This window comes from Lodderomyces beijingensis (genome assembly GCF_963989305.1).
Source record: "Lodderomyces beijingensis strain CBS 14171 genome assembly, chromosome: 5".
Classification (NCBI taxonomy): domain Eukaryota; kingdom Fungi; phylum Ascomycota; class Pichiomycetes; order Serinales; family Debaryomycetaceae; genus Lodderomyces; species Lodderomyces beijingensis.
Window position 1 is genome coordinate 810,530 of NC_089974.1, and position 27,278 is coordinate 837,807.

General features: G+C 45.0%; 14 protein-coding genes across 14 annotated transcripts; 9 read left to right on the plus strand and 5 right to left on the minus strand. All coding sequences in view use genetic code 12, as the record gives it.

Annotated features, from left to right (window-relative positions):
• Window positions 1-302: 302 nt before the first annotated feature.
• On the minus strand, window positions 303-1,184 carry LODBEIA_P42280 (uncharacterized protein; the record flags this gene model as incomplete). The annotated part of the gene is made up of 1 exon (XM_066974426.1): window positions 303-1,184. The coding sequence occupies one exon, from the start codon at window positions 1,182-1,184 to the stop codon at window positions 303-305; it is 882 nt and encodes a 293-aa protein (XP_066831166.1).
• Window positions 1,185-1,961: 777 nt separating this feature from the next.
• Window positions 1,962-5,153, plus strand: LODBEIA_P42290 (uncharacterized protein; the record flags this gene model as incomplete). The annotated part of the gene is made up of 1 exon (XM_066974427.1): window positions 1,962-5,153. One exon carries the CDS (start codon window positions 1,962-1,964, stop codon window positions 5,151-5,153), a length of 3,192 nt encoding a protein of 1,063 aa, XP_066831167.1.
• Window positions 5,154-5,484: 331 nt separating this feature from the next.
• On the plus strand, window positions 5,485-6,891 carry LODBEIA_P42300 (uncharacterized protein; the record flags this gene model as incomplete). Its single annotated transcript, XM_066974429.1, has 1 exon — window positions 5,485-6,891. One exon carries the CDS (start codon window positions 5,485-5,487, stop codon window positions 6,889-6,891), a length of 1,407 nt encoding a protein of 468 aa, XP_066831168.1.
• Window positions 6,892-7,421: 530 nt separating this feature from the next.
• Window positions 7,422-8,831, plus strand: LODBEIA_P42310 (uncharacterized protein; the record flags this gene model as incomplete). The annotated part of the gene is made up of 1 exon (XM_066974430.1): window positions 7,422-8,831. One exon carries the CDS (start codon window positions 7,422-7,424, stop codon window positions 8,829-8,831), a length of 1,410 nt encoding a protein of 469 aa, XP_066831169.1.
• Window positions 8,832-9,932: 1,101 nt separating this feature from the next.
• Window positions 9,933-11,702, plus strand: LODBEIA_P42320 (uncharacterized protein; the record flags this gene model as incomplete). The annotated part of the gene is made up of 1 exon (XM_066974431.1): window positions 9,933-11,702. The coding sequence occupies one exon, from the start codon at window positions 9,933-9,935 to the stop codon at window positions 11,700-11,702; it is 1,770 nt and encodes a 589-aa protein (XP_066831170.1).
• A 155-nt stretch (window positions 11,703-11,857) lies between these two features.
• Window positions 11,858-12,511, minus strand: LODBEIA_P42330 (uncharacterized protein; the record flags this gene model as incomplete). The annotated part of the gene is made up of 1 exon (XM_066974432.1): window positions 11,858-12,511. The coding sequence occupies one exon, from the start codon at window positions 12,509-12,511 to the stop codon at window positions 11,858-11,860; it is 654 nt and encodes a 217-aa protein (XP_066831171.1).
• An 899-nt stretch (window positions 12,512-13,410) lies between these two features.
• Window positions 13,411-14,976, plus strand: LODBEIA_P42340 (uncharacterized protein; the record flags this gene model as incomplete). The annotated part of the gene is made up of 1 exon (XM_066974433.1): window positions 13,411-14,976. One exon carries the CDS (start codon window positions 13,411-13,413, stop codon window positions 14,974-14,976), a length of 1,566 nt encoding a protein of 521 aa, XP_066831172.1.
• A 274-nt stretch (window positions 14,977-15,250) lies between these two features.
• LODBEIA_P42350 (uncharacterized protein) lies at window positions 15,251-15,786 on the plus strand (the record flags this gene model as incomplete). Its single annotated transcript, XM_066974434.1, has 2 exons — window positions 15,251-15,276; window positions 15,357-15,786. The coding sequence occupies 2 exons, from the start codon at window positions 15,251-15,253 to the stop codon at window positions 15,784-15,786; spliced, it is 456 nt and encodes a 151-aa protein (XP_066831173.1).
• Window positions 15,787-15,972: 186 nt separating this feature from the next.
• On the minus strand, window positions 15,973-18,585 carry LODBEIA_P42360 (uncharacterized protein; the record flags this gene model as incomplete). The annotated part of the gene is made up of 1 exon (XM_066974435.1): window positions 15,973-18,585. One exon carries the CDS (start codon window positions 18,583-18,585, stop codon window positions 15,973-15,975), a length of 2,613 nt encoding a protein of 870 aa, XP_066831174.1.
• Window positions 18,586-18,782: 197 nt separating this feature from the next.
• On the plus strand, window positions 18,783-19,567 carry LODBEIA_P42370 (uncharacterized protein; the record flags this gene model as incomplete). Its single annotated transcript, XM_066974436.1, has 2 exons — window positions 18,783-19,447; window positions 19,531-19,567. The coding sequence occupies 2 exons, from the start codon at window positions 18,783-18,785 to the stop codon at window positions 19,565-19,567; spliced, it is 702 nt and encodes a 233-aa protein (XP_066831175.1).
• Window positions 19,568-19,726: 159 nt separating this feature from the next.
• LODBEIA_P42380 (uncharacterized protein) lies at window positions 19,727-20,389 on the minus strand (the record flags this gene model as incomplete). The annotated part of the gene is made up of 1 exon (XM_066974437.1): window positions 19,727-20,389. The coding sequence occupies one exon, from the start codon at window positions 20,387-20,389 to the stop codon at window positions 19,727-19,729; it is 663 nt and encodes a 220-aa protein (XP_066831176.1).
• Window positions 20,390-20,647: 258 nt separating this feature from the next.
• Window positions 20,648-22,072, plus strand: LODBEIA_P42390 (uncharacterized protein; the record flags this gene model as incomplete). The annotated part of the gene is made up of 2 exons (XM_066974438.1): window positions 20,648-20,665; window positions 20,747-22,072. 2 exons carry the CDS (start codon window positions 20,648-20,650, stop codon window positions 22,070-22,072), a joined length of 1,344 nt encoding a protein of 447 aa, XP_066831177.1.
• Window positions 22,073-22,293: 221 nt separating this feature from the next.
• On the minus strand, window positions 22,294-24,531 carry LODBEIA_P42400 (uncharacterized protein; the record flags this gene model as incomplete). The annotated part of the gene is made up of 1 exon (XM_066974440.1): window positions 22,294-24,531. One exon carries the CDS (start codon window positions 24,529-24,531, stop codon window positions 22,294-22,296), a length of 2,238 nt encoding a protein of 745 aa, XP_066831178.1.
• A 359-nt stretch (window positions 24,532-24,890) lies between these two features.
• LODBEIA_P42410 (uncharacterized protein) lies at window positions 24,891-25,991 on the plus strand (the record flags this gene model as incomplete). The annotated part of the gene is made up of 1 exon (XM_066974441.1): window positions 24,891-25,991. One exon carries the CDS (start codon window positions 24,891-24,893, stop codon window positions 25,989-25,991), a length of 1,101 nt encoding a protein of 366 aa, XP_066831179.1.
• Window positions 25,992-27,278: the final 1,287 nt, after the last annotated feature.

Genomic DNA, 27,278 nt, shown 5'->3' on the forward strand with positions numbered 1-27,278 from the left:
TATCAATCTATGGCTCATAAAGTTGTAAATGGAAGTAGCAGTGGTCTTCTGTTTTGGAAGTTGAAGCTGGGGCAAAAGAGCACCTGGCCTTTCTTTGCTTATCGAAGGGCAAGATTTCTCTCGTAGAGAAAAACAGAGAAATAGTCAGACCCTCTTGCCGTTATATTATCACCCTCTCTCCGCCAACAGTGGCAAGATGGTGATAAATAGATGATAAGAAAGAGACATCACCATCGATGGTGGCTATATATGATTATTTGTATATAGAGATGTGTGTAAACCTTGTAGTTCGTTTCCTGCCCTTATTCTTCTAGTAGAAAGTCCTTTGCTGCAACTAGCTTGATATCTTTAACAAGCTTGGGTGCCTGCCCTGTTGACTTGACTTCTATATCATAGCTCAATTTCAAGATATTGTGTAGTTTACTCAATACCTTCGCTAGCCCTTGCGGAGTAATGAGGTGCCCATCGTTGTGAAACTCATCAGCAACCAAGGCAGTGAACAAGTCGCCACAGCCGTTGAAATGGCAATCTATCCTCTTTATCGGTAAGTGGGAAAAAGAATGCGGCAGGCTGTACGCAACACAATAGAGTTGGTTCTCAATTGCCACCGAGGAAATCACAATGTTTGCCACTTGATACTCGGTGGAAAACCTCTCCAATGCATCTTTGCAGCTTGGCCAGTCGCTAATCTTGGATCCGCTCAACGTTTCAAACTCAAACTGATTCGGCGTGATCAAGGACACCAAACCAGTCGACAATATCTCTTTATATACCGGGATCACTTCCTCCAGCACGTATAGTTTGCCATTATCTCCCAACACGGGGTCCACGACCCAGTGTGGTTTACCGCTACTGCTACTGCTGCCCCGCAGTGTCCGTGCCAGTAAAACTTCCACAATCTTTTCCTTGACCATTAGTAACACATCAGCATTGGGACAGTAACCAGTCAAGATCAAATCAAAACCTCCCAAGTCGAGAATGGCAGCTAGTCCATGAATGACTTGCTCAATTGAAGCTTCACTAGCCTTCGAGCCTTGGAACGAGCCGTAGCCGGGGTGATTCGAGAAATTGGTGGTGTTGATTGCATCTACATCCCACCCCATATACTGCAAGGGGAATGTGATTGCTCTGTTGCCCACGTAGCCGTGCACCACATGCGACAGGATTGAAAGTAACGTCTTCATGATAATGAAAATGAAAAAAGAAAAAAGAAAAGAAAAGAAAAGGAAAGGAAAAAGGATCTACTCTTGTCTCTTGTAACTTTTCCCCTGTTCCTTACCCCCCTGTCTGTTTGGCGGAGATGGTAAAGTCTGAAGGGTCTGTGAGTTGAAAACTTTGCCGCGCAGAGTCGGGATTTATATGCGATTCTCACATATGAAGTTCATGATATTTTTCACCCTCTCACAATCAACAAATTAAACAAACAAACCAAGCAGCTCCAACACTGCCTCCATCTTCTTAAGAATCGGCGATAAAGATCCATAGAGGGAAGAGGAGAAGTGGTGGGGGTAGTTGTTACAAGCTGTTAGTGAGATCGTGCTTTCATGAGATTATCAGTGGATGGCTCAAACGCACAACTTTTCCACACTGAAAACACTTTTTTTTTGGCTTAGTGATCTCGTTTGACCCTACCCTACCATTTTAGCTCTAGGAAGTAGACCACGTCACATGTCATTTTGCATCCGGCCTCGTCATCTACTCACATGTCTGTGTCTGGTAGGTACTTTGATGACCAGCTCATTTCAAAGTGGTCTTCGTGCTCGATTGGTAGCTCCCGTACATCTTTTGTATACAACCTGAAATATAAAGAACACATCTTTCTTTCCTCTCCTCTCCCACACCACCACCACCACCACAAGATCATCATCGGCTAACCAAGGTTGCAAATTTCCTCAAGAGCAACGACGACGTCGACCCATTGACAATCCAAAGTCCGTCATTATCATCTTCTACTTAAAAGTATGTCACTTAAGGAGTCGGTTTCAATTGATGTTGGCTACCCCATTATGGGGGCCAAATTCGTCAACAACAAGACGATATTGGTCACCGGTGGAGGAGGCGAGGGCAACAACGGTATCCCCAACAAAATCACGGCGGTCAAATGCAGCTTCAAAGTGAAAGATAGCAAGCGGAAACTACAGAAATTCCGAGAAGTGCAACTACCATCAAACGAGGACTCTCCGCAGTGTATCGACACCACGAAACTCGTCGACGAAGGAGAGTTCAATGTTGTTATTGGGTGCAATCAAAGCTCCCAGTTGATCAAGTCGATGAGCATCAACAACAATGTGAGAAAATACTCCTACAACAAAGACGAGCACTTGACCTTTGTGGACGCGGCCCAGTTTGAAGAGGCAATCAACGGCGACGCTGAGGAATACCCAAAGATTATCAAGCTTGCCCAGGACAACAGTGTCGGGTGCATGATGACTTCGAGTGTGCCCTCGGTGATATATTTTTTCAACCCCAATGCCTTGGAGTTGAAGTTCAAGTACATACCAGAACAGCCAGTTGAGATCAAGGACTTTGCGTTGAGTCCGCGAGGTGGAGAAACTTTTTGTTACATCACTCTGGACTCCATCGTGACTTTGTCAACAAAGACAAACATGACCACTTTTACTTCGAAAGCAAATATTGCGTTAAGCAAGCAATTGCAAAACTTTGTTTTATCAAAAGTTCGATTTATCAGCAATGAGGAGCTATTGATTGCCGCCAGTGGCAAGGATGGCAAGGGGGCGGTCTTGTTCAAGTACAAGCTCTCGACGCAGAAAATCGTTCAGGAACAACAGCTTTCGAAAAAATTCAACAATGTGGTTGCCATTGACTTGTCCATTTCCCAGGACCTCGTGGCGCTAGCAGGGAACGATTTATCAGTCACCTTGGTTAAACTTTCAAATTTAAAAGTCCTTCATGTGTTTAAGAAATTGCATCCGTTTGCAATCACAAGTGTGGCTTTCTCCCCGAATGGTAATAAATTGGCCACGGGAAGTGCAGCAAATATCCTACACGTTGTGCGCATCCCGCCGAATTACGCCTCGGGCAAATCACTTATTGGCACCTTGTTGCAGTATTTGTTCACAATCATTCTAGTTTTGGCATTGGGAATTGGAATTCAAAAGGGACGCGAAAATGGCCAATTGAATGAATTGATGCAGTACCTGGGCCAGTATAGCGAAGTAGGCTTGGAATATGCAAAAGTCGGGTACCAGTTGGCGGAAAAATACGGCAAGATTGGGTACGACATTGCCCAAGTTTACATCGAGGACTATGCAGTCAAGGCAAAAGAGTATGCACACAAGGCGCTTGAGCTTTACGAGGAGTTTAGTAACAAAGACAAAGTTGGCACGGAAACTGCCTCTTCCACTTCCTCCTCTGCTGATGCTGCTGTTGATTCTGCTCCTGCGGAAAGCACATTGAATGACATTGTGACAGAAGTAACAAAGGATGTGGAGCATATTACAGGTGGCCCCAACTTCAATAGTGAACAATTTTTCGAGGAAGAGATTGTCACTCAGTCTATCATTAGCAAGGACAAGACGTTGTCATCGACAAAGGTTGAGACAGAGACAGAGACAGAAACTGTTAGTAGTTCCCCCTCAACTACCATAGCATCGAAAGCATCTGTTGAGCCCATCCAGTTTGAAGATAGCCAAGTTGAACCAGCGGCAAATGACACTGCTATTGACGCTGAACTTTCACAAAACGTGAGTGATACTCCCGTGGTCAAGGACAAACAAGTTGAACCTGAAGTTGAGTTGCCAGTTCTGGAACCCGTCGATAAAAGTGCTGAGTTGCCAGTTGTGGAATCGTCCAAATCTCAAACCGAACCTCAATCATCCACTTTCACAGACGATGTGTCAACAGAAACTGAAGTTGTAGTTGAAGTCAAAGATGAAGATGAAGTTGAAGATGAAGTTGTAGTTGAAGTTGAAGTTGAAGATGAAGTTGAAGATGAAGATGAGTTTGAAGAGGTTATTGAGGAAGTGTACGAGACTGGCCCAGAGAAAGATGACGAAACCAAGATTGAGCAAACTGAAAGTCAACCCACTGGTGCCAATGCACTGGCTGATGTGCATGAATCCCCGGTGTTATCTAAAGAGCCGGTAGATAATTCTGTTGAAAGCCTGGAGTCACCACTCGAGCACCAAGGAGACTCCGACACCGAGGTTATCATTGAAGAGCTCCTTCAAGAATATGAAACTGACGAGCATACCCCGTTTAGTGTTGCATCGAAAATCGAGGAAAGTGAAGTTCCCGAAATGGATAACTTTGATGCAGATGAAGTCATCGAGGAAGTGATTTTGGAAGAAACCCCCGATGAGAGAGATTTGCCCGAGATTCCAGAAGAAGTAGCACAAACACAGATACTGGAGGCAACGATTGAAGATGCTACGGTTGAAAAAATCCCAGAGAACACTCTGTCTGACGCTAGTGAGCAAGTGAAAGAACCTTCCGCTGCAAATTTGCAACCTGTTTCATCTTCCATTGAGGTCTTGGTGGCTTCACAAGAAATTGTTCCTACTGAGGAAGTTGTTGTTGCGGACAAAGTTGAGACTGAGGAAGTTGATGAAGAGCCAAGTCGTCTGGGACAAAGCGAGTCCACCGTATTGGTTCAGGAGACAGTGGTTGAACCAGAAGCTGAGGCTATCGTCGTCGACGAGCCAAAAGCCAACACCAAAGATTTGGATTCAGATGCCAATGCAAATGCTGCTGAAGAAAAAACAGCACTTGCCCTGGGTCTGACTGAAACCAGCTCGTCCCCTGCATCAGCCTCATCTCCTGAAGTGAGCAAAGTTGAGGCCAGTTCCAATGAAAGAAAAAAACAAACAACTGAGTCCGAAAAAGTGGAAGCAACACCGGAAGAACCCGAGCCACTACCCATTGAGCGTGATACCGAATCTCAATCTGAGGCCGGAACCGGCCGTGACGAGCCAACACCAAAACCACAACCTGTGGAAGAGCTACAGGAACCGGCTGTCAAATTGTCAACTCCAGCAGCAAGCCAAGCTGCATCATCTCTGGCGAAACTACAGCCCCCAGTGGAAGAAGCATCAACCGTGACTCCAACTAAAAAGAAAACAAAAAAAGTTACCAGAACCGTGACTAAGCAAAGAGTTAAAACAAGTAACCCCGCTGAAAAGGATGAACTTTAGAATATGTAGATCCTGTACTGTTTATAGCATAGACCTGATGATAGTTTTTTTTTTAAAAAAAAAGAAGAAATGTGACATTTGTTCCTGAAAGGTAAAAAGACGAGGATGTTCTTGAAAGTGGCGTATCTCTCTTTCTGTCTCACCCTCAACGGGAAAACTTGATTTGAAAAAAGCCATCCAGGATAAAGGAAAGATCTTTAAGCGAAAACATATCTGGACGCGCCTAACCGTCAAAAGAAAAATTTAGCAACCTGGATCTGGGGCCCTTTGACACCACGAATCCCCAGTCGACTCGTCAGATGAAAAACATATACCATTTTCAGTCTCATCTATGTCCCGTTTTCCCAGCAGTCTTGACGATATAACCGATCCGTCAGACTTTAGAACGAGCAAGATACCGGCACTAGAAGAGTTGGATGTTTTGGAAAGATGCTACATCTGCAAGGAGTTTTTCAATGCGCCTGTCATCACGTCTTGCAATCACACTTTTTGCTCGCAGTGTATTCGAGAGTACTTGATCACTAACAACTCGTGTCCCTTGTGCAAAAGCGAAGTTTACGAGAGTAATTTGAAGAAGGATGGACTTTTGGAGGAGATTGTGCGATGCTATGCTAGGATTCGGCCGTATTTGTTGAGCGAGTTGAGAAGGGGTGATGAGGGCGCCTCGCATGATGTTCTGAATGCGGCAAATGGCGGTGAGCTGGCCGACGCAGGGGCAACTGCTTTACGGAAGTTGGCCAATTCCGATGCTGTCGTTAGAAATACCAATGAGGAAGCAGGTGATGATGATGATGGTGGTGATGAACCCGCGCTGAAACGGCGAAAAGTTGATGTTGTTGAACCTATTGATGACGGTTTAGTTGCGTGTCCTGTTTGCTCGCGACGAATGACGGCAGGAAAGTTGCAAGGTACGCATTTGGATGCTTGCTTGAGTGGCCAAGCTTCCAAGCCGGCTAGTCCGCATCCCGTGGGCAGGTCTAAAAAGCAACCGATTTCATCATTTTTTCAACATGTAAATACACCCTCGCCTCCCCCGGCTCCACTGGCTCCACTGGTGTTGCCCGTTTCGAAAGACCTTTCAGCTCGTCTTGAAGAAAGTTCCCGACACCCTCCAAAAGAAGCCAAACGACTAGCAAAACTAGACTTTGCCTCACTCAGTACCGTGAAACTAAAAGAAAAATTGGCACATTTGCATCTCCCCATGAGTGGCAATCGCAACCAACTCGAGTTGAGATACAACCAATATTTTGTTCTTTTCAACTCCAACATTGATAGTAACCATCCCGTACTGGAAAGAGTGTTGCGGCAAAGGCTCCACAAGTGGGAACTATCGCATCTGAGCTTTAGCAAAAAAAGCGGCAGTTCTGGGTTTGGCAATGGACTGCTTAGCAGTCGCTCGATTAGCGATAAGAATTTCCTGGTCAGTGAGTGGACTAGTGAGTATAAGCTGGAATTTGACGACTTGGTGAAACTGGCGAGAAAATCAATGTCGAATAAAGTTGCCCTGAATAAGGATGGCATTTTGAAAAACAAGGAAGAACAAGAACAAGAACAAGAACAAGAAGAGGATGGAACGACTGATGTTCAAGCCGATGCACAAAGTGAGTCAAAAAGTGAATCCAATGGGCATTCTGGTGAAACTCATGCAGAGAAGGAGCCTCAACCTGGAGAAAGCGTGGAGAAAGCAACAGCTGGTGAAGTTCAAGATCTAGAGAGTAGTTTTCTTTTTGAGGATTGAGAAGCAATGCTCTCAGAGGTAGGATTGAATAATTTTTTTGATGTTGAATGGAAAAAAAAAAAAAAGATTATAAAGCGTGTTTGTCTCTATGCGTGTGTCTACGGCATTTATTGAGCCGTGGATCAAAGGTTTCTTCTTTTACTCTTGCAAGGCTTTACCGTACAACAAAGAGCCTGGTGGCCGGGCTCATACGCCTGGGTCCGAGTGAATTTTTCCGATTTTTCAATTTATTTTTTAGATCTTTTGCTTGATGCTATCAGCTGATCTGATAACAAACAGGCAGAGCAGAGCAGAGCCCGAGCAAAAATTATCCGAATCGGGGCATGCGATGCGCAACGGCTTTTGACAGCAATGACATATTTTTCTTCTTCCTCGCCGGTTTCGCTTTATATTGAACCGGATGCCCCGTAAGAACCTAGATCTTGAACCGTAGACACCAGGTCCCACCTGTTATTTGGTTACAAGGTTTCTCATGGTCTGCAGTGCAAAAAACCGCATAGTCTTAGATTTTTTATTCCCCCCCGCCTTAAATGGACGACCACTCGTACCTCACCACATACGAGGCCGCATTGGCTGTCGTGGCCACGGCCATGAAGAAGTCTCGCTTACGACTAGAAGTGTTGATTATCAATTCATGTATTGGAGGAATGTTGTTCAGTGCCGGTGGGATGCTACATATAGTGATCCAGGGGCAGCTGCCGCAGGTTTATAACCTGAATCCGGGCATGTTGCACATGCTCAACGGTCTTTTTTATCCCATTGGACTCTTTTACGTGGTCATCATGGGTGTCGACTTGTTCAATTCCAATATTCTATTTTTCAGCTGTGCCTTGTGTCGAAGGGCCGTGTTGGTGGTTGACTTGTTGACGAGTTGGTTCATCAGCTACTGGTTCAATCTAGTGGGCAACATTTTCATTGGATACGTCATTTTCCATTACTCAAATGAAACAGCACCAGGCACAAGCATAGACGTTGTGAGGGCGGCTCGCGAGATTGTGATGCAAAAGGCGGCATTTTCATTCACGCAAACCCTTTTGAAAGCCATCGCTGGCAATTTCTTCGTGTGCATGGCTATATACCTCCAGATGATGGTGAAGCCATTGCACGTCAAGTTTTTCATGATGATGCTCCCCGTGTTTACGTTTGTGTCTCTTGGGTTCACTCACGCCGTGGCAGACATGACGGTGCTAATAATCGGCAAAATCGAAGGTGCCCCCGTGCCGATGAAGTTGCTCGTTTGGAAAACTTTTCTTCCCGCAGCGTTGGGAAACATCATCGGGGGCTCCTTCTTTGGCATTGTAATTTGTTGGTATTTGCATATATATGTGGTTGAAATGGATAGAAACCGCTTGGATTTCCCCGAGTACGAGTTTAGGGATGAGCAACCGGAACAGAACCAGGACTCCCGGGTCATTCGGCAGAAGAAGCCGCAGTTTGACCAAGATGTTGTTGAGCAGCATGGCACTGGGTATCCCCTCGACGACGACAAAAAACTTGGAGATAATACGCCGGATAGTGAGTGGTCTTTTGATAAACATGCTGCTCCCGTGCCGATTTTCAGTGACGGGAACTACGAGCTTGAAAAAAGTAGAACGCGCGATACAACTCGCAGTGCGACGTCGCTGAGATCTGCCAGATCACCAAAGGGGGTTTTCCCAGTTTATGGAATGGGTATGCCTGATGCCAAGGAACGGACCATCGCAGGCGATGTCAATGGCGAAAAACAGGGGCAAGAAAGAGGCGAGCGGGTGAGTATTGCTGATGACGGCGAAGAAGAACCTCAAATTGAAGCCACTTCTATTCGGAATCAGTTGAGGCGCTTCATGAGCAGCAGGTCGAGTGTTGGTAGAAGACATCCGGATGATTTGGAGTCAACTGTTTCACAAACAAATGGTACGAGCCCGCCGCTTCTGAAACCAGCCGTTGCTTTTACACGATGACGACTTGGCTAATAAAGAAAACTAGATAAAAATAATGGTGATGTTGGTAGTGTCTGTAATAAACTAAGAGTAAATTCGGGAACAACTCGTCAACAGCAAATTGCTTCCTAGACGAAACAAACACACACACACGCACGCATACGCACAAACTACTCTGACATGTAAAAACAAGGTACAGGGAGGTTCGTCAAAACACTGTCTTGCATGCTGCAAAACTTCTTGTGAAGCCCCTTAAAAACAGGAGGGTGGCTGTTTACGCAAGCCACCTAAATCCTTTTCCCTCACCCGTCACTTTCAACGCCCGTAATCAACTTCAAGAAGGAAAAAAAAAAATAGAAAATACGAAAGAACCATGGATGCAGTCACAACCCCTTTGCCGTAGTGATGGAAAATAATGAAGATGAAACTGGAAAAAAAAAATGAAAAAAAAAATGGACGAATTGAGAGTCGAACTCAAGGCCTCCTGCTTGCAAGGCAGGCGCTCTACCAACTGAGCTATACGCCCCACTATGTAACAAAGTTGCACCAGTGTTTAACTTATAGAATATATTTTGCGGATTTTGCAACAATATCCTCGATTAAGGGAATACCCTCTTCATGGAAAGAGATCATCAGAGATTACCTTGTGTATATTATTTGCATTGATTTGTTATTAATGCCTTTCTTTCTCTCAACAATCTTGACGCTCTTTTGCTTTTCATGGTGTGCCACTGGCCAACTTTGTTTTTTTTTTTTTTTTGGTTTTATATTGCTGCAAATTGATGAAAATGTATGGAACTATGTGAAAGTTTTTTAGAAAGTACGAAACACCTATTGGTGTAAATAGCAGTCCAAACTCAGACTAGCCAAGGCATGGTAAGCCATGGCTTACCATGCCTTGTCTTCTTTGAATTTCTGTCTTTTTGCAACGGTTGTGACTATTTCGTCTTCTATTAAGCACACAGTTAATTGCATGTACAACACTCACGGGATTCGAAATCGCATCTCTCGCCAGAATTATTAAATTATAGGGATTTTTGCGTGCGAATTTACAGTGATCCCCCATCTCATCACGATCCCCTCCATCATTAAAATCATTAAAATCAGTAAAATAACCAGCCAATGTCTCTGACTACTGCACCAGCTGCGTCTCCAGAGTATCTCGACGAAGACACTACTTGGGACTCGCTAAACTTGGACGCGAGGCTCTTGCAGGCTATAGACAAGTTGGGATTTGAAAGTCCCACTTTGATTCAAAGTAGTGCTATACCCTTGGCGTTGGATGAAAAGAGAGACATCATTGCACGAGCCTCTACTGGGTCAGGCAAGACTGCCGCGTATGCGATACCTATAATACAGAACATCTTGGCTTGCACCGATGGCAAGTCGCTGCTGGGGACACAAGCTATCATACTTGTCCCCACGAGAGAACTTTCGAATCAAGTGTACCAATTTATGGAGAAACTCATCAAGTTTAGCAATAACAAGATTGGCATATTGAACCTTGCGTCGAATTATAGTGATCAAGTGTTGAAATTGCTATTGACGAGTCAACCCGCGGTTATAATTTCAACTCCAAGCAAGTTGATTCAAACCTTGGAGGCTAGTGACGAACAAGGTACGATTATCGATTTGAACAACGTCAAAAGTCTCACTATCGACGAGGTGGATTTGATTTTGAGCTTTGGGTACAAGGAGGATCTAGAAAAGTTGGAAAAATATTTGCCTGTAAAGAAGAATTTACAAACTTTCCTTATGTCTGCTACAATCAATGATGATCTCAATGACCTCAAGAGTAAATTCTGCACAAAGCCAGCCATTTTGAAACTCGATGACGCCCAAAGCAGCGCCAACAAGTTGGTGCAGTTTTATGCTAGGACCACCGAGTTTGATAAGTTTTTGTTGTGCTATGTGATTTTCAAGTTGAACTTGATCAAAGGCAAAACGATTGTGTTTGTCAATAATATCGACAGAGGCTATAGGTTAAAGTTGTTTTTGGAGCAGTTTGGCATCAGGTGTTGTCTTTTAAACAGTGAATTACCAATCAATTCGAGGTTGCATGTTGTAGAGGAGTTCAACAAGAATGTGTATCATTTACTTATCGCAACGGACGATTTGTCCATGGAGAAAGAGGAACAAGATGACGGCGACGACGGTGAGGAAGAGGAGACCAAAGTCAAGGAGTCCCAAGACAAGAAGAGCAAAGATAAGGAGTCCAAAGCGGTGACCAAAAAATCGAGAAAGGACAAGGAATATGGAGTTTCGAGAGGAGTTGATTTCCGCAACGTTGCATGCGTGCTAAATTTCGACTTGCCCACCACATCCAAGGCGTATGTGCATAGAGTCGGGAGAACTGCAAGAGCAGGAAAATCAGGCATGGCTCTCTCGTTCGTGGTGCCCGAAAAGGAAGTTGGCAAACACAAGACTGCATCGCTTGCGTCAGCCAAGAAGGACGAAAAGATCCTAAATCGAGTAGTCAAGCAGCAGCTGAAGAATGGCCTTGAGGTGAAACCATACCAGTTCGACATGAAGCAAGTTGAAGGTTTCAGATACCGTGCTGACGATGCGTTTAGAGCCGTGACGCAGACTGCAATCAGGGAAGCAAGGGTTAAAGAATTAAAGAATGAATTGATCAACTCTGAGAAATTAAAGAGGTTTTTCCAAGAAAACCCTCAGGACTTGGCCAGTTTAAGACACGATAAGGAACTCCACCCCACGAGAATCCAACCGCACTTGAAGCGCTTGCCCCAGTATCTTCTACCTGAGAGCGCTAGACTGGACGTCAAGAATATCGGGTTTGTGCCGTTTCATAAAAACAAAGTAAACAAGCACCGTAAAAAGGCAAGCAAGGGCAAGAAGAAGCACGATCCATTAAAGTCTTTTAAAAAGTGAACACGGAGAAAAGAAACAAGAACGCCATAAATAAATATAAAATCAATGCAGTTTATTTACATCTAGTATAAGAAAACCCTTCTAGACTTTTACCAGTTGTGCAAAAGACGAAATAGAAACACTTTTCTTCCTCTTTTTTTTTTTTTTGTTTCTTTCTAGCCTAGTTTACTCAATATGATGTTCCAGATTAGACTAGCTAGACAATTGCACGGGAACATCAACCCCTGAGGTATGAATGTGAAGGAGATTGTGCTGAAAATGGGCCAGAAACAAAAACTGTACTTGAGCGACTTTATGTATGCATTTATTGAAAACACCTCTCCCTGGTCCCATATTGTGCTCAAGACGTTGAACACCAATTGGAACGTTGGCGAGCCCACCAACTGGTCCACCAATATGCGAAGAAACAAGTTATCGAAATTGACCATGAGAACGTTGATCCACGCCACTGTGAAGTACCCATTTATGCACCCCCACACCATAAACTTGAAGATCTTGTTCAAAGTGAATTTTTTCCTCAGAAACTGATTAATTGATTGTGCCAACGCGGCAGTAGAACACCCCAATAGCGTGGGCGCAACCATGGGGTATACAGAGGCAATGCGCAGATAGTTGTAGTATATGGTGATTGATATCGCTGCCTCTATGAGCATTGCCAGGTATAGTTTTTTGAGAATGTGCTTGGAGCTCGGATGCAAGTGATGGTGGTGGTGCTCTTGTGCGGTTCTGGTTGACGATGGGGAAAACGTCCCCGATGATTTCTCGAGATCACCGAGATTGATCTTTTCCTTGCTCATGGGCAAAGTCATTGCAAGCCGATAAAAAGACCAAAATCGTTACCGGGAGGGGGGACGGCAGCTTAAAGAACAGTAATTGGAGGTGCTAGTTGTCCCTAGGACGGTTGAAATTTCCAAGTTTCATCCAAGGCGCAAAAAATATATAAAGAGAGAAAAGTCTCGGGGAAGTAATTCTGATGAAGTGTTCTTTTTGTTTTATTCTCACGTTCCACCGCCCATGCTTCAGTGGGAGTTTGGAATTGGTTCAACCAATCCATCTTCAATACACTGCTGGAAGCTGCTGCTTGTCCCGAAATGCTGGAGCTCTGATGTGAAAGAGGAGCTCAACGCGTGGGAAGCAACCCCGGGTTTTTATAGAGTCGCTTTATTTTTATAGGAGAGTTTATGAGTTTTGCAACACTTTGGTCAAATTTTTTGAACTCGCAATTTCATTCGAGGTACGTTTCCCGCTGAAAGAGCCAGAGCTTCTTGAAACTACAACTATGTTATAACTATGTTATCCAGGTGAGTAACATTCATACTTCTCTGCCAAAAAACCGAAAAGAAGGCTTGTTTCCATATTTATGGGTTGGCTCGTGGCTCCTGGCCACGGCTTATGCAAACGCTACCCCGTAAAACGTACTTTGTTCGCTCGATCCGATATCGCGGAAACGGCTTCCTGATTTCGTTCATCTTCATCTTCATCTTCTCCATGGGATTCAATATTATATAATAGATGAAAATCCGAACTGGTTTTTCACAATAAACAGAACATTTACATCATATAAGGAAAAGGAGAAGCAGGAGAAGAAGGTGAGGCAGAATCAATTTTTTTTCCCATTTTTTAGTTTTTTGGTTCAATTCAGGTGCCTCTGCTGCTGAAAAGTGTCGTTGTGACCAAGGAAAATAGAAAAAAAAAGGAAAGTGTGTTAATGTCGTTGCATGAAAAGGTCGACGAAACTGGGAAACTGGAACTATATACCGTGTCTGCAGAAGATCCAAGCTCTTCCTTAATTTCAGAACTGACTTCGATTGTGCAGGTTGACAAGGTTGACAAGAAAGACGAATTTTTGGTGGCTTTTGACGGTTCCGACGATAGAGAAGACGCCGCGAGGCTTTCCCGATTCCACAAATGGATTGTTGTGGCGATAATCTCATTTGGTGGACTATGCGTCACTTGCATATCTTCATCGTGGTCCTTGGCCTCGGCGCACATAATGGAGCATTTCCAAGTGAGCCATGAAGCTAGTGTCTTGGGCATATCGTTTTTCATTTTCGGTTTGGGAACAGGCGGGATTTTCCTTTCACCGATTAGTGAGTTCCACGGACGCAAAACTGTCTACATATTGGGACTTACGGTCATGATTGCGTTTGAGTTCCTCACGGCGTTTACAAACAACTTTGGCGCCATGGTCTTTGGACGATTCATGAGTGGGTTCTTTGGCCTGAGTTTTATGAGTGTTTGTTCCGGCTCATTTTCCGACCTTTTCAAAGCCAACAAAAACACGGAGGGAGTGCTGGATGCTAATAAAGAGCTTGCCTTGGCATTGGTTGTCTATTCAGTCTCACCCTTTGTTGGGCCTGGCCTTGGCCCGTTGCTCAGTGGGTTTATTAATTCCAACTTGGGTTTCAGATGGACTTTTTACGTGCTCATCATGTGGTCGTGTTTGCTTCTTGCTTTGGTCATCTTGTTTGTTCCAGAGACTTATGAACCGATAAACTTAAAGAGGAAAGCCAAGAGGTTGAGAAAGGAAACTGGTGATGATCGGTACTATGCCCCGGTTGAACGTAACGAGACGAGTTTTTACCAAAGTGTGCTTACCAGCTCCAAGCGGCCCATATTGTTGCTATTGTTTGACAATATGATGATGGTGCTTTGCTTCTACACGGGATTCACAATGGCCATCGTTTACATGTTTTTCGTGGCGTTTCCCTACATTTTTTCAACAGTGTACGACTTCAGCACGGCAGCGCAAGGGATGTCCTTTCTCGGACTAATTGCCGGTATGTTGGTCACATGTGCCATATCGCCGTATTTTGTGGACAAGATTTATTTGCGCTTGATGGAGAAAAACAATGGCGTTTCAAGACCAGAGTTTCGATTCATACCTTTGATAGGAGGCGTATTCATTGTACCCGTGGGGCTCTTTATCATTGCATGGACTTCGTACTCACACGTACACTGGATGGGACCAATCATGGGCTCAGCTGTTTATGGTGCCGGCACCATATTGGTGTTTAACGGAATCTTTTCCTACACCGTCGAAGCGTATCGACTCTACGCCGCGTCAAGTATGGCGTGCAACTCATTTGTGCGCTCTGCAATGGCTGCAGCCTTTCCGCTTTTTGGGAAACAGATGTATGAAGGCATCGGCATCCATTGGGCCACTTCGTTGTTGGCGTTTGTTGCAGTTCTCTTGATACCCGTACCTTTCCTATTCTATAAATACGGCGACAAACTAAGAGCACGAAGCCCCTATGCCTGGAGCGAAAGCTGATTAGAGGAGTTATAGAGATAAAAATGGATAGAGTAATGAAAGACGAACTGATAGATTTTTATGAAACTTATAGGGTTTTATTCCTTTCGGTGGTTCCACTCGTGGTAAGTCTCGATGTCTGCTCGAGCGCGAACGCGAACGCGAGCGCACCCGGATACGGGGAACATCATCATTTCTGGAACCTTCCAAATTCTTCACAACCATAAAGTCGAAGAGGCTTGACCTTCATCGAAAACCTCTCCTCCAACCAAGAAACACACCAACTCACTTCAACATGGTGGTACATAACCCAAATAATTGGTATGTAAAAACCCAAATACCTTGTTCTTCTATTTTAAAAAAAAGTGAAAAAATTGAATACCAACTAACGTTGAAGAAAGGCACTGGATAGACAAAAACTGTCTTCCATGGTCCAAGGACTATTTTCAAGCCAACATCAAGGACACCACGTTTGAGAACGAGCAGTACAAGTTCATCATAACGGAGGTAGACTCAGTGACAGGAGACTGCGACGTCACGCAGAGAAAGGGAAAAGTGTTGTGTATATACGATATGAGGCTCGAGTTTTCGGTATCGAGCTCAGACAAAAAGAAAACCGATGCGCTGGCTATTCTCGGGACCATCACTTTGCCCGAGTTTGTCCATGACGAAGAAGAAGACGAGTACGTGTTTGAGATCAAGTCCTCGGGTGATCATGTTTCCGAGATTAGGAAATCGCTCGTGCCGGTGTTGAGGTCCAAGTTGATGAGATTCCAACAGGACTTGCTAGATGCTCATGCTAAGGACGTGCAACACGCATCAGATCAGTAAATACCATCACTTGTCATCAATTGAAAACCAAAAAAACAAAAAACAAAAAAAACAAAAAAACAACCAAAAAACGAAAGTCATAAACTTATTTACATACAAACGAATATATATAGATAATCAAGAACTACAGATATAGAAGAAGTTGTTTTGTGGGTGGTGAGGATTTGAATTTTTTTTTTTTTTGGTCTAGCCGTCAAAGCCTTCTGGAACGCCCTTGGCATGCCTGGCACTCTCTCCCTTAAAGCCCAAGTAAAGATCAAAGGCACCAGTGTCATTGGCATCTGCATCTAAGCTCAACCATTGCGCTTGTCCTTGCTCTATCAACTTCAAGGTCTTGTAAGCCTCGACTGAGCTGTAAGGTATACCCGTTGAAGGATCGAAATATTTCACCTCTGTCCCCGTGATCATACATGCTTTCTTGTTCCCATTAGGGAGGTACAACCCGGTTGGTGCCTCCGTGTGGATGACAACTTGAGCCGAGTCTTTTACTTCCGTGTCTTCTTCAATCTCCACAATGTCTTGATTGACTCCTAGTCGAGGCAATTTTTTCAACTCGTCAAACATGGGATCGTCCTCGGTGATGCGGGAAGCCGGCGTGAATATCCAATCGGCATCGTTCACTTCGGCTTCGGGTGTCGCATAAGGGTTTTCTTTCTTTCCGATGGTTAAAATAGTCTTGACATCGTTCGACCTTCGTGATGCCGGTAGTAGGGATTGTTTACCAAAGAATATAGTCTTGATGTTGGACGGTGTCAATCTAAGATCTCTTTTTTCTTCGTTAAAGTCTACCAAGGTGATCAAGTTTCGTGCAATTTTTTGCAAGGGCCCTTCGAATATCTCGACGTCTTGCGGAGGTGGGCTTATTGGCTTAGGCACCTCAACTGGTGCTGCTGGTGCTGGTGCTGGTGATGGTGGTGATGTATTCTCTGTTTGTGGAGCGTCAGATCTGGCGGCGGTGTTAGTGACAATTGAATCCACCTGATCATTGCTTGGTGAATTGTCTTCTTTTTTCGATGCTTCTTCAGGATGTGGGGTATTCTCTGTCGACAAAGTGTCAGTCACTTCATCTACAAACTTGACGCGTTTGGAAGGTGCCGGTGTAGACTCCGTGGAAGAAACCTCCATACTCCCTTGCTTGTCTCTTAAACTGGAGGTTTGAACACGGCCGGAAACAAGTTCCAAGTTGTCATCTGTCGGAGGCACTACCGCAGCATCCTCGATTTTCACTACTTGGTCCACCGTTTCAGAAGGATTCCCCAGAGGAGTGTCAACAAAATCTTCCGTTGGAACTTCTTCGGGCCCTAGCAGGTCTGCCAATTCTACTTCTCCTTCTTTGGAATTACTGTTTTGCACTTCAGAAAGCTCTTTATCTTGCTGGTGTTTGTCCACAACATCCTCTGAGATAGTCTCAACTTTCTTCTTCTTCTCGCTTTTCAGGTCTTGCATAATGTCAGACACCGTCTGTTCTTTGCTCTGTACTGCAGCCAACTCATCATGTGGGTCTGCATTCTCATTGCTGGGTGGTACTGCTTGCACAGAAGGCGGGTTGCAAAGTTCACCAACCTGCTCCTCTCCCACCACCTTCTGCTCATCCTTCTCCTTCTCCTTATCGTCGTAATTACCATCTTCATTGGCATGCAGTTCCTGTGCATTCATTTCTTCCGGGGCCATCTGTTTTTCCCCGCTATTTGCTGCCGAATTTTCACAGAGTTCAGACGTTTCCTCCGCCTTGTCAATCAACTTCTCCATCAATGTTGTATTCATGATTTCCAACTTGTCCAACTCTTTCTTCATCTTCTCGTCTCTTTCCCTCGCCAATGCCTTTTGATAAGGAGAATCATAGTCTATAGAGAAAGGCATCTGCAAATGCATCAGTTCGTCGACAAACAGCCCTTTCTTCTTCTTCCCTAGCCTCTTTCTTTTCCTCATATAGAGCTCATATTGATGGCGAGCTTCAGCAACTTCTTCCATCGGAGTCACAAACTCTGCTCTAGTAGTGAAGCGGAGGACATTTTGCAATTTGACTCGTTTCGACAAGAGCGATAGCCGTTGCCTTTCCTTCTTGACAATCTCTTGTTCCTTAAACCGGTTGAGGGACTCGATATTTTCCTTTTCTGTCTCTACAGCCTGCGCCAACCGCTCTTCTTGCGTGAGGGCCTTCTCTTTCTTGCGCTCAACGTGCACGTATTTCTCTTTTCTCTTTTCGCTTTCTTTCAATCTGTCAATGAGGGCCTGCTTACTTTCCAAAGCCGAGGCTCGCGAAGATGACCGTCGGTTTGATAAAAGTAGCGACTCAGACGTCACCAACTCAATCTTTCTCTTTTTCTTGGCCGGAGACTTTTCTGCAGTCTTTTTGATGGTTGGGATAACGGTTTTCCTTCGCCGTTTCAGAATCTTCTCTTGCTTTTGAAGCTCTTTTTCACCTTCGCTTTCATCTGAATCCGACGCGGAGAGGTCAGAGTCGGAGAGCTGTTCATCCGAGTTTCCCTTGGTATCTTCCTCGCCGCCATCGCCCTGGTCAACTTCTTCTTCGTCCTCTTCTCCCTCTTCCTCATCCAACCCGTCTAGGTTCGCATTTTCTACATCTTCGTCAATAAAATCCTGGTCGTCTCCGTCTTCTTGGAACAATAAGTTCACGTTCTCGTCATCTTCTGAAATGAGCCGGCTCGCAGATGCTTGTGTTTCAGGAGCCTGTTCCTCCAACTCTATCAACTGCTTCAACCTTGACCCGGCATTGGCACGCCTTGCCCTTGTCGCTATTAGACTCTCAAAGATCTCCTCATCCTCCGAGTCGCTCATAAGTGTAATGCAAAAATGGGCTGCGTGTGTTAATGTGTTGGTGTGCTTTAAGACAAAGGGTGGTAGTAGTCCTTTGCAAAACCCGCGAGATGTCATTTCACGCACACCCACCAAAAATGACCCTTTGTTGAAACTTTTCCTCCCCATCATTCATACTCCAAGAATAGGGAAACATACAAGACACATAGGGTATCTCCATGAAAACTGTGCAGCGAGGTCAATGCCAGTTCATCCGGTTATTTGGTAGGACGCCAGCTAGATTGCACCAGAATGGGTCGAAATTCACGCAGTCGTCGGCATCTGAAATGTCGCATTTCAACGCCCTAGCGTCCACTTGGTGGGACGTCAACGGCAGCCAACGTATTCTCCACAAGATGAACGGGTTGCGCATGGACTTTATCACCGAGAATTTGAAGCTGCATCTCAAGCTCAATGCCAATAGCGGGTCAGAGTTGGACGACGTCTACATCCCGCCTTTCAATGTCGACTTGCTACCTCCGCATGTGAGGGGTCGCATTGCACAGGACCAGGAGTTGAGGACGGAACAGCTCTTGCAACATACTCGGTTGAGGGTCTTGGACGTCGGATGCGGTGGCGGGATCTTGGCCGAGTCGATGGCCAGACTTGCCTTTGTGCAAAGCGTCAAGGGCATCGACTTGTCCAGAGATGTGCTCGAAGCAGCCAATTTGCATAGGGAAAAGGACCCCATCTTGGCCGACAAATTGGTGTACGAGCAAACGTCAATCGAGGGTGTACCTGAAGACGAAAAATACGACGTGGTCACCATGTTTGAGGTCTTGGAACATGTCGACTACCCTGCGCGTGTTTTGGAAGAAGGATTGCTGCGGTTGGACGTTGGTGGGTGGTTGTTTCTTTCTACGATAAACCGCGACCCGATAAGTTGGTTCACAACAATCTTTATGGGCGAACACGTCTTGAAAATAGTCCCCGTTGGAACACATACATTGGAAAAATACATTAATCAATACGAGATCAGAGACTGGCTCGAGGAAGATTCACAGAGAAGAAGACAGTTTCAAGTTGAAGATACTAAAGGCTGCATCTATTTACCAGCTTATGGTTGGAAATTCACCTCATGTCCAGATGTGGGGAATTACTTCATGGCCATTCAACGGAAATATTAGTTGGCAACTTTTTCCTTTTCGGGTTCCTCGTCAATAAACGTGGGGAGTTTATCTGCCGGCTCAGCATTGTTGTTGTTGTTGATATCTAGATAGCTGGGTGCACCTATCCCACTCTGGGCCATTTCATTCTCGAAATCCATTTCCTCGCCCAAGGCCTCCAACTCAGCGTCCAACTCGGACTCACTCACTTCATCGGGCACATCGTAACTGGTGGATAAAGCCTCCTGCAACTCATTCGATTTGTCTATAATATCTAGCATCTCGTCTTGTAAGTTTTCCAACTCGTCAATGTTGATCTTGCCGTAGGTTTTCTTTAACTCTTTATTTGCCGTTTTCATTGCATTTATCGTGACCATGGTATTTTGCAAATTGTCCGTCGTCATTGACGCCTGCGACATGTTCCAGGATTGGTTCTCCAACTGGTCCTTCTGCGCTTCTATCTGCTTCCGCTGTCTCAAAAGCTTCAATGCCTTTTGTTTCAAAGCAGATTTGCCTGGGCCATCTCGCATTCTAGCAATCTTCTGTTGATATGTAGATAATTCGGAGTTGATCTTGCTAAGTTTAACATCCAAGGAACCAACGCGGTCCTCGATTCCTTTTATGGCATCGTTCAACGATGGTTTCGGTGTAGTGCTCTTGGTTCCAAATAGTCTGTTCATTTTTCACTTTTTAATCCATGCGCGGAGGATAGGGATGGGGGTTGGGTGTATAGATAGATGATGGCAAGTTCATCAATCTTAATGAACCTGGATCGGGTTGGGTTGGTTTGGATTCTCATCTTCGAGCAACGCCCAAAAGGGTATAAAGAGCCGCTTATTTTGCGGTTCGCAATCCAGCTTCTACATGGGTTCAGCCATTGTATAACCTACCAGAACCACCACATTCACCACCACCACCCAACCCCAAACACGCGGTGAATGCCAGAGGTATCCGAGGTATGTTTAAGATCACTTTTTCTATTGCCGAGTTGAAAAAAAAATCAAACTTTTAATGGTAATTCTAACTGTGCTTTCCAGGTGGCTCATGTTTGCGCGTTGTTGAGAAGGCAAACCCTCGGTTTCCGAGTTGTTGGGGCCTCAGTTCCGGTTGACTCCTTGCTATGGCCGTCGATAAAGGCAGCTTCGAACGCTGAAGATGAAGCAGAAAGAATCAAAACGCAATTGGTAGGCTCAAGCGTCATTTCTACTGGTCGGCATGGCAAGTATTTTTGGTTGAGATTGAAACCCAAAGATGTTGACCGTACAAACGTGTTGCTCATGCACTTTGGCATGACGGGAATGATCAAGATCCGAAATGTAAAGTCTCACTTGATCTTTATGGAGAACGGCGGGGACAAAAAATTGGTTGAACAAGAGAAAATGGCGGCTAATTTGCAAGAGGAAGTAGCAGAGCCAGATACGAGTTGGCCGCCGAGGTTCACAAAGTTTGAGTTGGAATTGCTCAAGGACGGCGTCAAGTTGGAAGTTGCCTTTGTAGATGCAAGACGACTCGGTAGAGCACGTCTTGTACAGGATGACAAAGCTCAAACCGACGAGGGGCTCTTGAAGCTACCGCCCTTGAACGCTCTAGGTCCGGATTATAGTAAAGCACAGCATGTCGCAAAAACCACAAAAACACCATCATCTGAGGCTGCTGCGTTTGAGTTTGGCGATCCCGATCCAGACCATCATGGACGACCCAGGCTAGGGGTAGAGGCGTTTAGCAAACTTGTGCTATCGAGGAAAAAAGCAATCAAGACCTTGCTCCTTGATCAAGCGCTATTTGCAGGAGTGGGGAACTGGGTAGGAGACGAGGTTATATTTCACGCAAAGTTGCACCCCGAGGAAGTGATCTCGCTGAAAATAAGCCACGAAGAAGGAGACCTGATACATCCCGTCATCCAAAACTTGTACAACTCCTTGATTTACGTCTGTGAGGAGTCGGTAAAAGTGGAAGGTGCGGTTAGAAAGTTTCCGAAACATTGGCTCATGCGGCATCGATGGGGCAAGGCTAGAAAGAGGCAAGGTCCGTCGAAAACAGAAGAGGGGCACGTCTTGGATCACATTACCGTCGGCGGTCGAACGAGCTGCTTTGCGCCAGAGGTGCAAAAGTTTCTAAAAGTGGGGAAACCGAAGCCTGTTGCTGTAAAGACAGAGACAGAGACCACACTGAAGAGGAAGCGGCTTTTACTGTCACACGATGACGAAGATTCCAAAAGTCAACCATGTAAACCAAAGAAACCAACTTCCTCAAAACGCCAAAAAGTTGATCAAGCCTCAGTCAGCAATGGCAAAGACGGGGAGCATAAAACAGTGAAAACTAGAACTAGTGCTAGGATAAAAGCCATGAGTAGACAACAGTAGTAGAATATAATTAAAAAAAAACCGGCTTTCTTACTCTTTTTTGGTGATATCTCGAGATTGCTCCTTTTTCTTTTGAAAATAAAACTTCCACGGCTCAACTAACATCACTCTTTCAGTTAAAGCAACGGTGGTTATTTGTGAAATGAACTGAAGTGTATACTATATTTTTTCACATTGAGCAGTTTTCCTAATAAATACTAACATCTTTCAGTTTATGTCTCCTACAAGAAAGCAGAAGTGTAGGCCAATGACCATGTCCTAGACATTCCATTGTCCATTTGTGCCGGATTAAAACTTTCGCTGGCGAACCATTCATACGAGCTTTTGGGGTCAAACAATGCCTTGTTCAACATCAATATACCCTTCCACCCATCGGGGATTCTATCGATAATCGGAGCCAATTTCTCGTCCCATTCCTCTTTGACAAACGTGGGACCTCTTATATAGCTCGATACGGGCGTAATTGGCAACATGTGGATACCATGGATCCACTCGTCGCCAATAGTTCCGCGTCCAAAATACGTCGAATAGTCAATCTTGTTCTCGAAAGAGATACCCGCTACTTTGTTCGGGATGAATTGCTTAGGCTGGATCTTGTTGTCGTTGGAATAGAGCATGTACATGTTCATCGCCCGTTTCATTATCGCGAGCATCAAGTTGGCGCGTTTCTCCATCGCCGAGTCGCCCACGACAAGGGCAAACAACTTCATCGCGTATGCAAAATGATAGTCTTCACTAGAAGATTCTTCGTCTTTGCCATCACCCAGAGCAAATATCCCGTGGGCAAAAGAGTGGCCGTGGAACCAACAAAAGGAGCGCGATTGTGGAAAATATTGGTCAGCTTGCGGGCTAGCGACGTCCCGCAAGAGGGCGATTGCATAGTTGTAGACTAAGTTGCCGTTTTCGAAAAGCCAATTCTTGTCGATTTTGGCAACTAGTGCAATGGCGTGAATGTGATAGCCATAGTGGAAGTGGTGGTCGTTATAGTTGGAGTTACCGAAATCGGCACCGGGCTCAGCCGAGCTTATCAAACCTTTCCATGTGGTGTCGTAGACCAACGGGAATTTCTGTTGGTTTTTGGCAAATATCTCGATGGCCTGTTTGACTCTGGAGAGGATATTGCTTGTCAATTGCTCGTCATGGAGAACGAAATGACACACATATGCAATATAGGCAAACTTGTCTAGTATCTTTCCCGAGGTGTACATGGAGTCGATGTTGGCCATACCTATGACATCCTGTTGAATTTCCTCAGCAGCTGCTTGCCGGATCAAAGCGTATTTGGCTTGATCGGACCATCCTGTTGGGTTGTTGTTGTTGCTGTTAGAACAGCTATTCCAAGGGTCCCACTGAATGTCAACCGGCAACTCCTCTTCTCGCATCACGAGCTCCTTGGTTTTGAATGCAGTCATGGGCCCCTTTGTTGGCGAGTCGAGGACTAGATCAAGACGCAGTCCTGAAGAGCAGGCAATAATTTCCAGTTGGTGAGGCAAAGTCCATACCAACGTGTCACCCGATCTCGATCTACCCACTGTATTGTAAACAAATCTATATTCGCCAACTTGTCCCTCGACTTTGCCCGTCAAGTCGATACTCACTGGGTAACAACCCGCGGTATCATCATAATGCAGCGAGTCACCTCGCGCAATCTGGATGGTTCCCGGACTGGCACCAACGATATGGTTGGGATCACGCAACTTCAACTCTATGTCACTGTAGATGGTCCATACCACCTGGTTAAACAATTTTACCAGGTACTTTTGAAGAGCGTCAACACAATCGATTTTTTTAAACTCTTGGTATCCAACCTGTGAAGCTATCAAGGGACAAATTCTGTCATACATTGCGGTGATAAATCCCATCCCCATCACCAAGGGCACCACAATGCAACCTTTGCTATTCTCTAATCTTGCCGTGACTGACATCTTTTTATGTTCATGGAGAGTCAATCTGATGTCATCATCATGACGGAAATCGTCGCTTGATAGAACAAATGATTTTATTCTGGGTGGATTAAAGTAGAATTGTGCCGGGTTTGCATTGGGCTCCGGGCCAAAGACACGCTGCGCTGCCTCTGTGTGATTAAATGCTAATCCATGATTTTGCTCGGGGTCCTTTGTTAACCAGAGGGAGTAGGGCAAAGTCCACACTGGACAGCACTGGTCGCCCAAAGTGAGGTTATTGTAAAAGTTGTTTGTCTGAATCGGTTCGTCCAATGTGCATCCCTGGGGAACTTCGCTATGCTTTGCCCGCTTAAAGATCTCTGGTGGCTTTCCCGTGGCAATTGGGGTCGCAAATATATTTTCGGGGTCAGAAATCCCTGAAACCCTATCGGCGTTGTCGAGGGGCCGTTGAAACGGTTGTTGGAACGGTGTATTCAGTGCACCCAGCGCACTCTGTTCCTTATGGTGGTGAATGTTCATACGTTCAAACGCATTTCTCAAGTCCTTAAAGCCCATATTGTCAACCCCTTTCTTCAACTTTAGTTGATCATTTAGCAATACCCTTCCAGCTGCTTCAACCAAATGAAAAAAAATTCAACAACAACAGCAGCAGTTGTTCCGCACAGCTTTCCCGGAAAAATTTATCCGAATTCGGAAACCAACGCAATCTACCCCCAAAATTGCGCTTTCTGCTATCGATAACGCGGGAAGTTGCTCCCGTTGCAAAATTCCGCGTCATCAGGCTTGACGGTTTAAATGTATATATATAAAGAGAGAGGAATGCAGTTTCCAATGCAGTTAAAAGTAGAAAAATACCAATTAGTGCCGATTCAAACCTACATCTACCGAATTTACTTCAAAAAGACGGAAAATAAATGTGGAAATTTGTTCTTCTCATTTTTTCCATTTGCGTTACCGTTTGCTGTGGCTCTGATTTGCAGGAGAAATGGGGCAGTCTCTGGCAATTCCAAGGCGTGTCTACGTTTGCTCACTTGGACCACTTCCAGTGTCTAGTTGAGCCAAACCAGACTTTTGACGTGGCGTTGATTGGCGTGCCGTTCGACACAGCTGTCTCCTACAGGCCAGGCGCAAGATTTGGTCCTCGCGCAATCAGGGATGCCTCGCAACGTCAATATGGACTACGTGGATTCAATCACCGGGCCTTGTTCAACCCTTACAAGAGCTGGGCGAGAGTTGTCGATTGTGGAGATATACCGGTGACGCCGATGGATAACCACTTGGCATTCACGCAGATGGATCTAGCTTTCGAGGAGTTGCTATCGAGATCTTCGTCCAATGACACGCGAGTTCCGCCCCGATTCGTTGCCCTTGGTGGAGACCATTCGGTGTTGTTGCCTCACATTCGAGCCTTGAAGAAAATCTACGGGCCATTGAATATTTTGCACTTTGATGCTCACTTGGACACGTGGAGTCCCGACAAGTACCCTTCGTATTGGAAATCCGATCAGAACGACTTGAGCCATGGTTCGATGCTCTGGGTCGCCAATAAAGAAGGATTGACCACCAAGAATAATGTGCACGCTGGCATCCGCACCAAGCTTGCTGGGATTGAAGATTACCAAGATGACGATTCTCAAAACTGGTTGCGAATTGAAGCAGACGACATCTGGTTGAAAGGGCCGCAGTATGTGGTGGACCAGATCTTGAAAACGATCCCCAAGGACACTCCAACGTATCTTTCTGTTGACGTTGACGTTTTAGACCCAGGCTTCACCCCAGGCACAGGAACGCAAGAAGCCGGTGGATGGATGCCTAGGGAGTTGTTTCACATTTTGCGTCAAGTGGATGAATTGACCATTGTAGGTGCCGATGTTGTAGAAGTGGCCCCTGCATACGACATTGCTGAAATCACGTCGACCAACGGTGCCCAAATTGCGTTTGAGCTCATCACGAGCATGGTTAAGAAGGGAAACATTGATTCAAGCTTGGTTGACCGTAAAGTACAAGTCTACTAGAAGACAAAATGAAAAAAAATTATAAAGAGTATTTTTGTAGGAACCCACAACCCCTTTTTACCCCCTTATGAAAGACGAAACTAGACTTGCTGATGCTATTGAACTTAAAGGCTCTTTCACGCTAGTTTGCAAGATAGTTCTCTCTGACTAAGATTGCAGCCCAGCCAGCTGTTCCCAATGACTCCATATCATTATGAACACATGCGGTGAATTGAATAAAAAGGTATTTCAGGTGTATATGAACTGTGCCATGCACTGAACAAAGTTGCTCCACTATAGCTGATCATGCGCTGTTATTCTCCAGTTAAGATCTTTAATCGCACTGGTGTTATTCTGTTTTTTCTTTTGGCTATTCACCAGGTGAATTTGATGGAAATGGATTGCAATTGTGTGAGAACGTGAAGAGCTTCATGAAGCTTTTGTTTTCTTTATTCGCGCACCTATCAAGCGAGGGAAGGAATGGGCACTTCTTTTATGTCAATCGAAAGAAAACGTAGTTGAAGCGTAGAAAATATTCGATCGCGGTCTCAATGTGTCCTGTTGACCATGTAGATAGTAAAGAAAGAAAAACAAAAAAAAAAAGGAACATAGATCGTATCACTGGCGGTGATCAAGCCATATATTAATAGCCCCTATAAAAAGAAGACCCTCCCTCGCATTAAGGTGCGTTGGATATAGTATGATTTGGATCTATACTTCAAAAAAAGCAAAACTCATGCAAGACCACTTCCTACTTTCCAACGGATCTCAATGGGGTTTTGCCTGAATGAGACACCCACTGATGGCTGTTTTTTGCAATCTCTGGCTCAACGATAAAGGCCCCACGCCCTCTCCCGTCGGCGTTTTTGACAGATGGGACACAAAACGGGAAAAACTCTCCGTCGGATCATCTCCGGCCCGAGCCAATCATTTGTTCCGTTTTGGCAGTTTCGCGACACAAAGCCACACCCCCCTTTTCTCCCACACAACTGGCTCTTCTCTGGTGGGTTCTCAGGGATTGCTAATCTTGCTATGTAGATCTTATACAGAGAGATAGAGGGGCAGAAAGGGAGAGAGGGAGAGCAGTATAATTAGCAAAAGATGGCTTTGAAGAGCGGCATTTGTCTGGAACTTTAAAATTTTAGCAACAACGTCATTGAAGTACCACCACGTTGACGTTGACTCAAGCAAGATTCTGCAAATTAATCGTTAATCCCTTTTTTTTTTCCTTCTTGTTCGTTATTTATATATACGCAAATATATAAAGATATATAGATAGAGCAGGAGGCTCACACCTATCTGCGATTG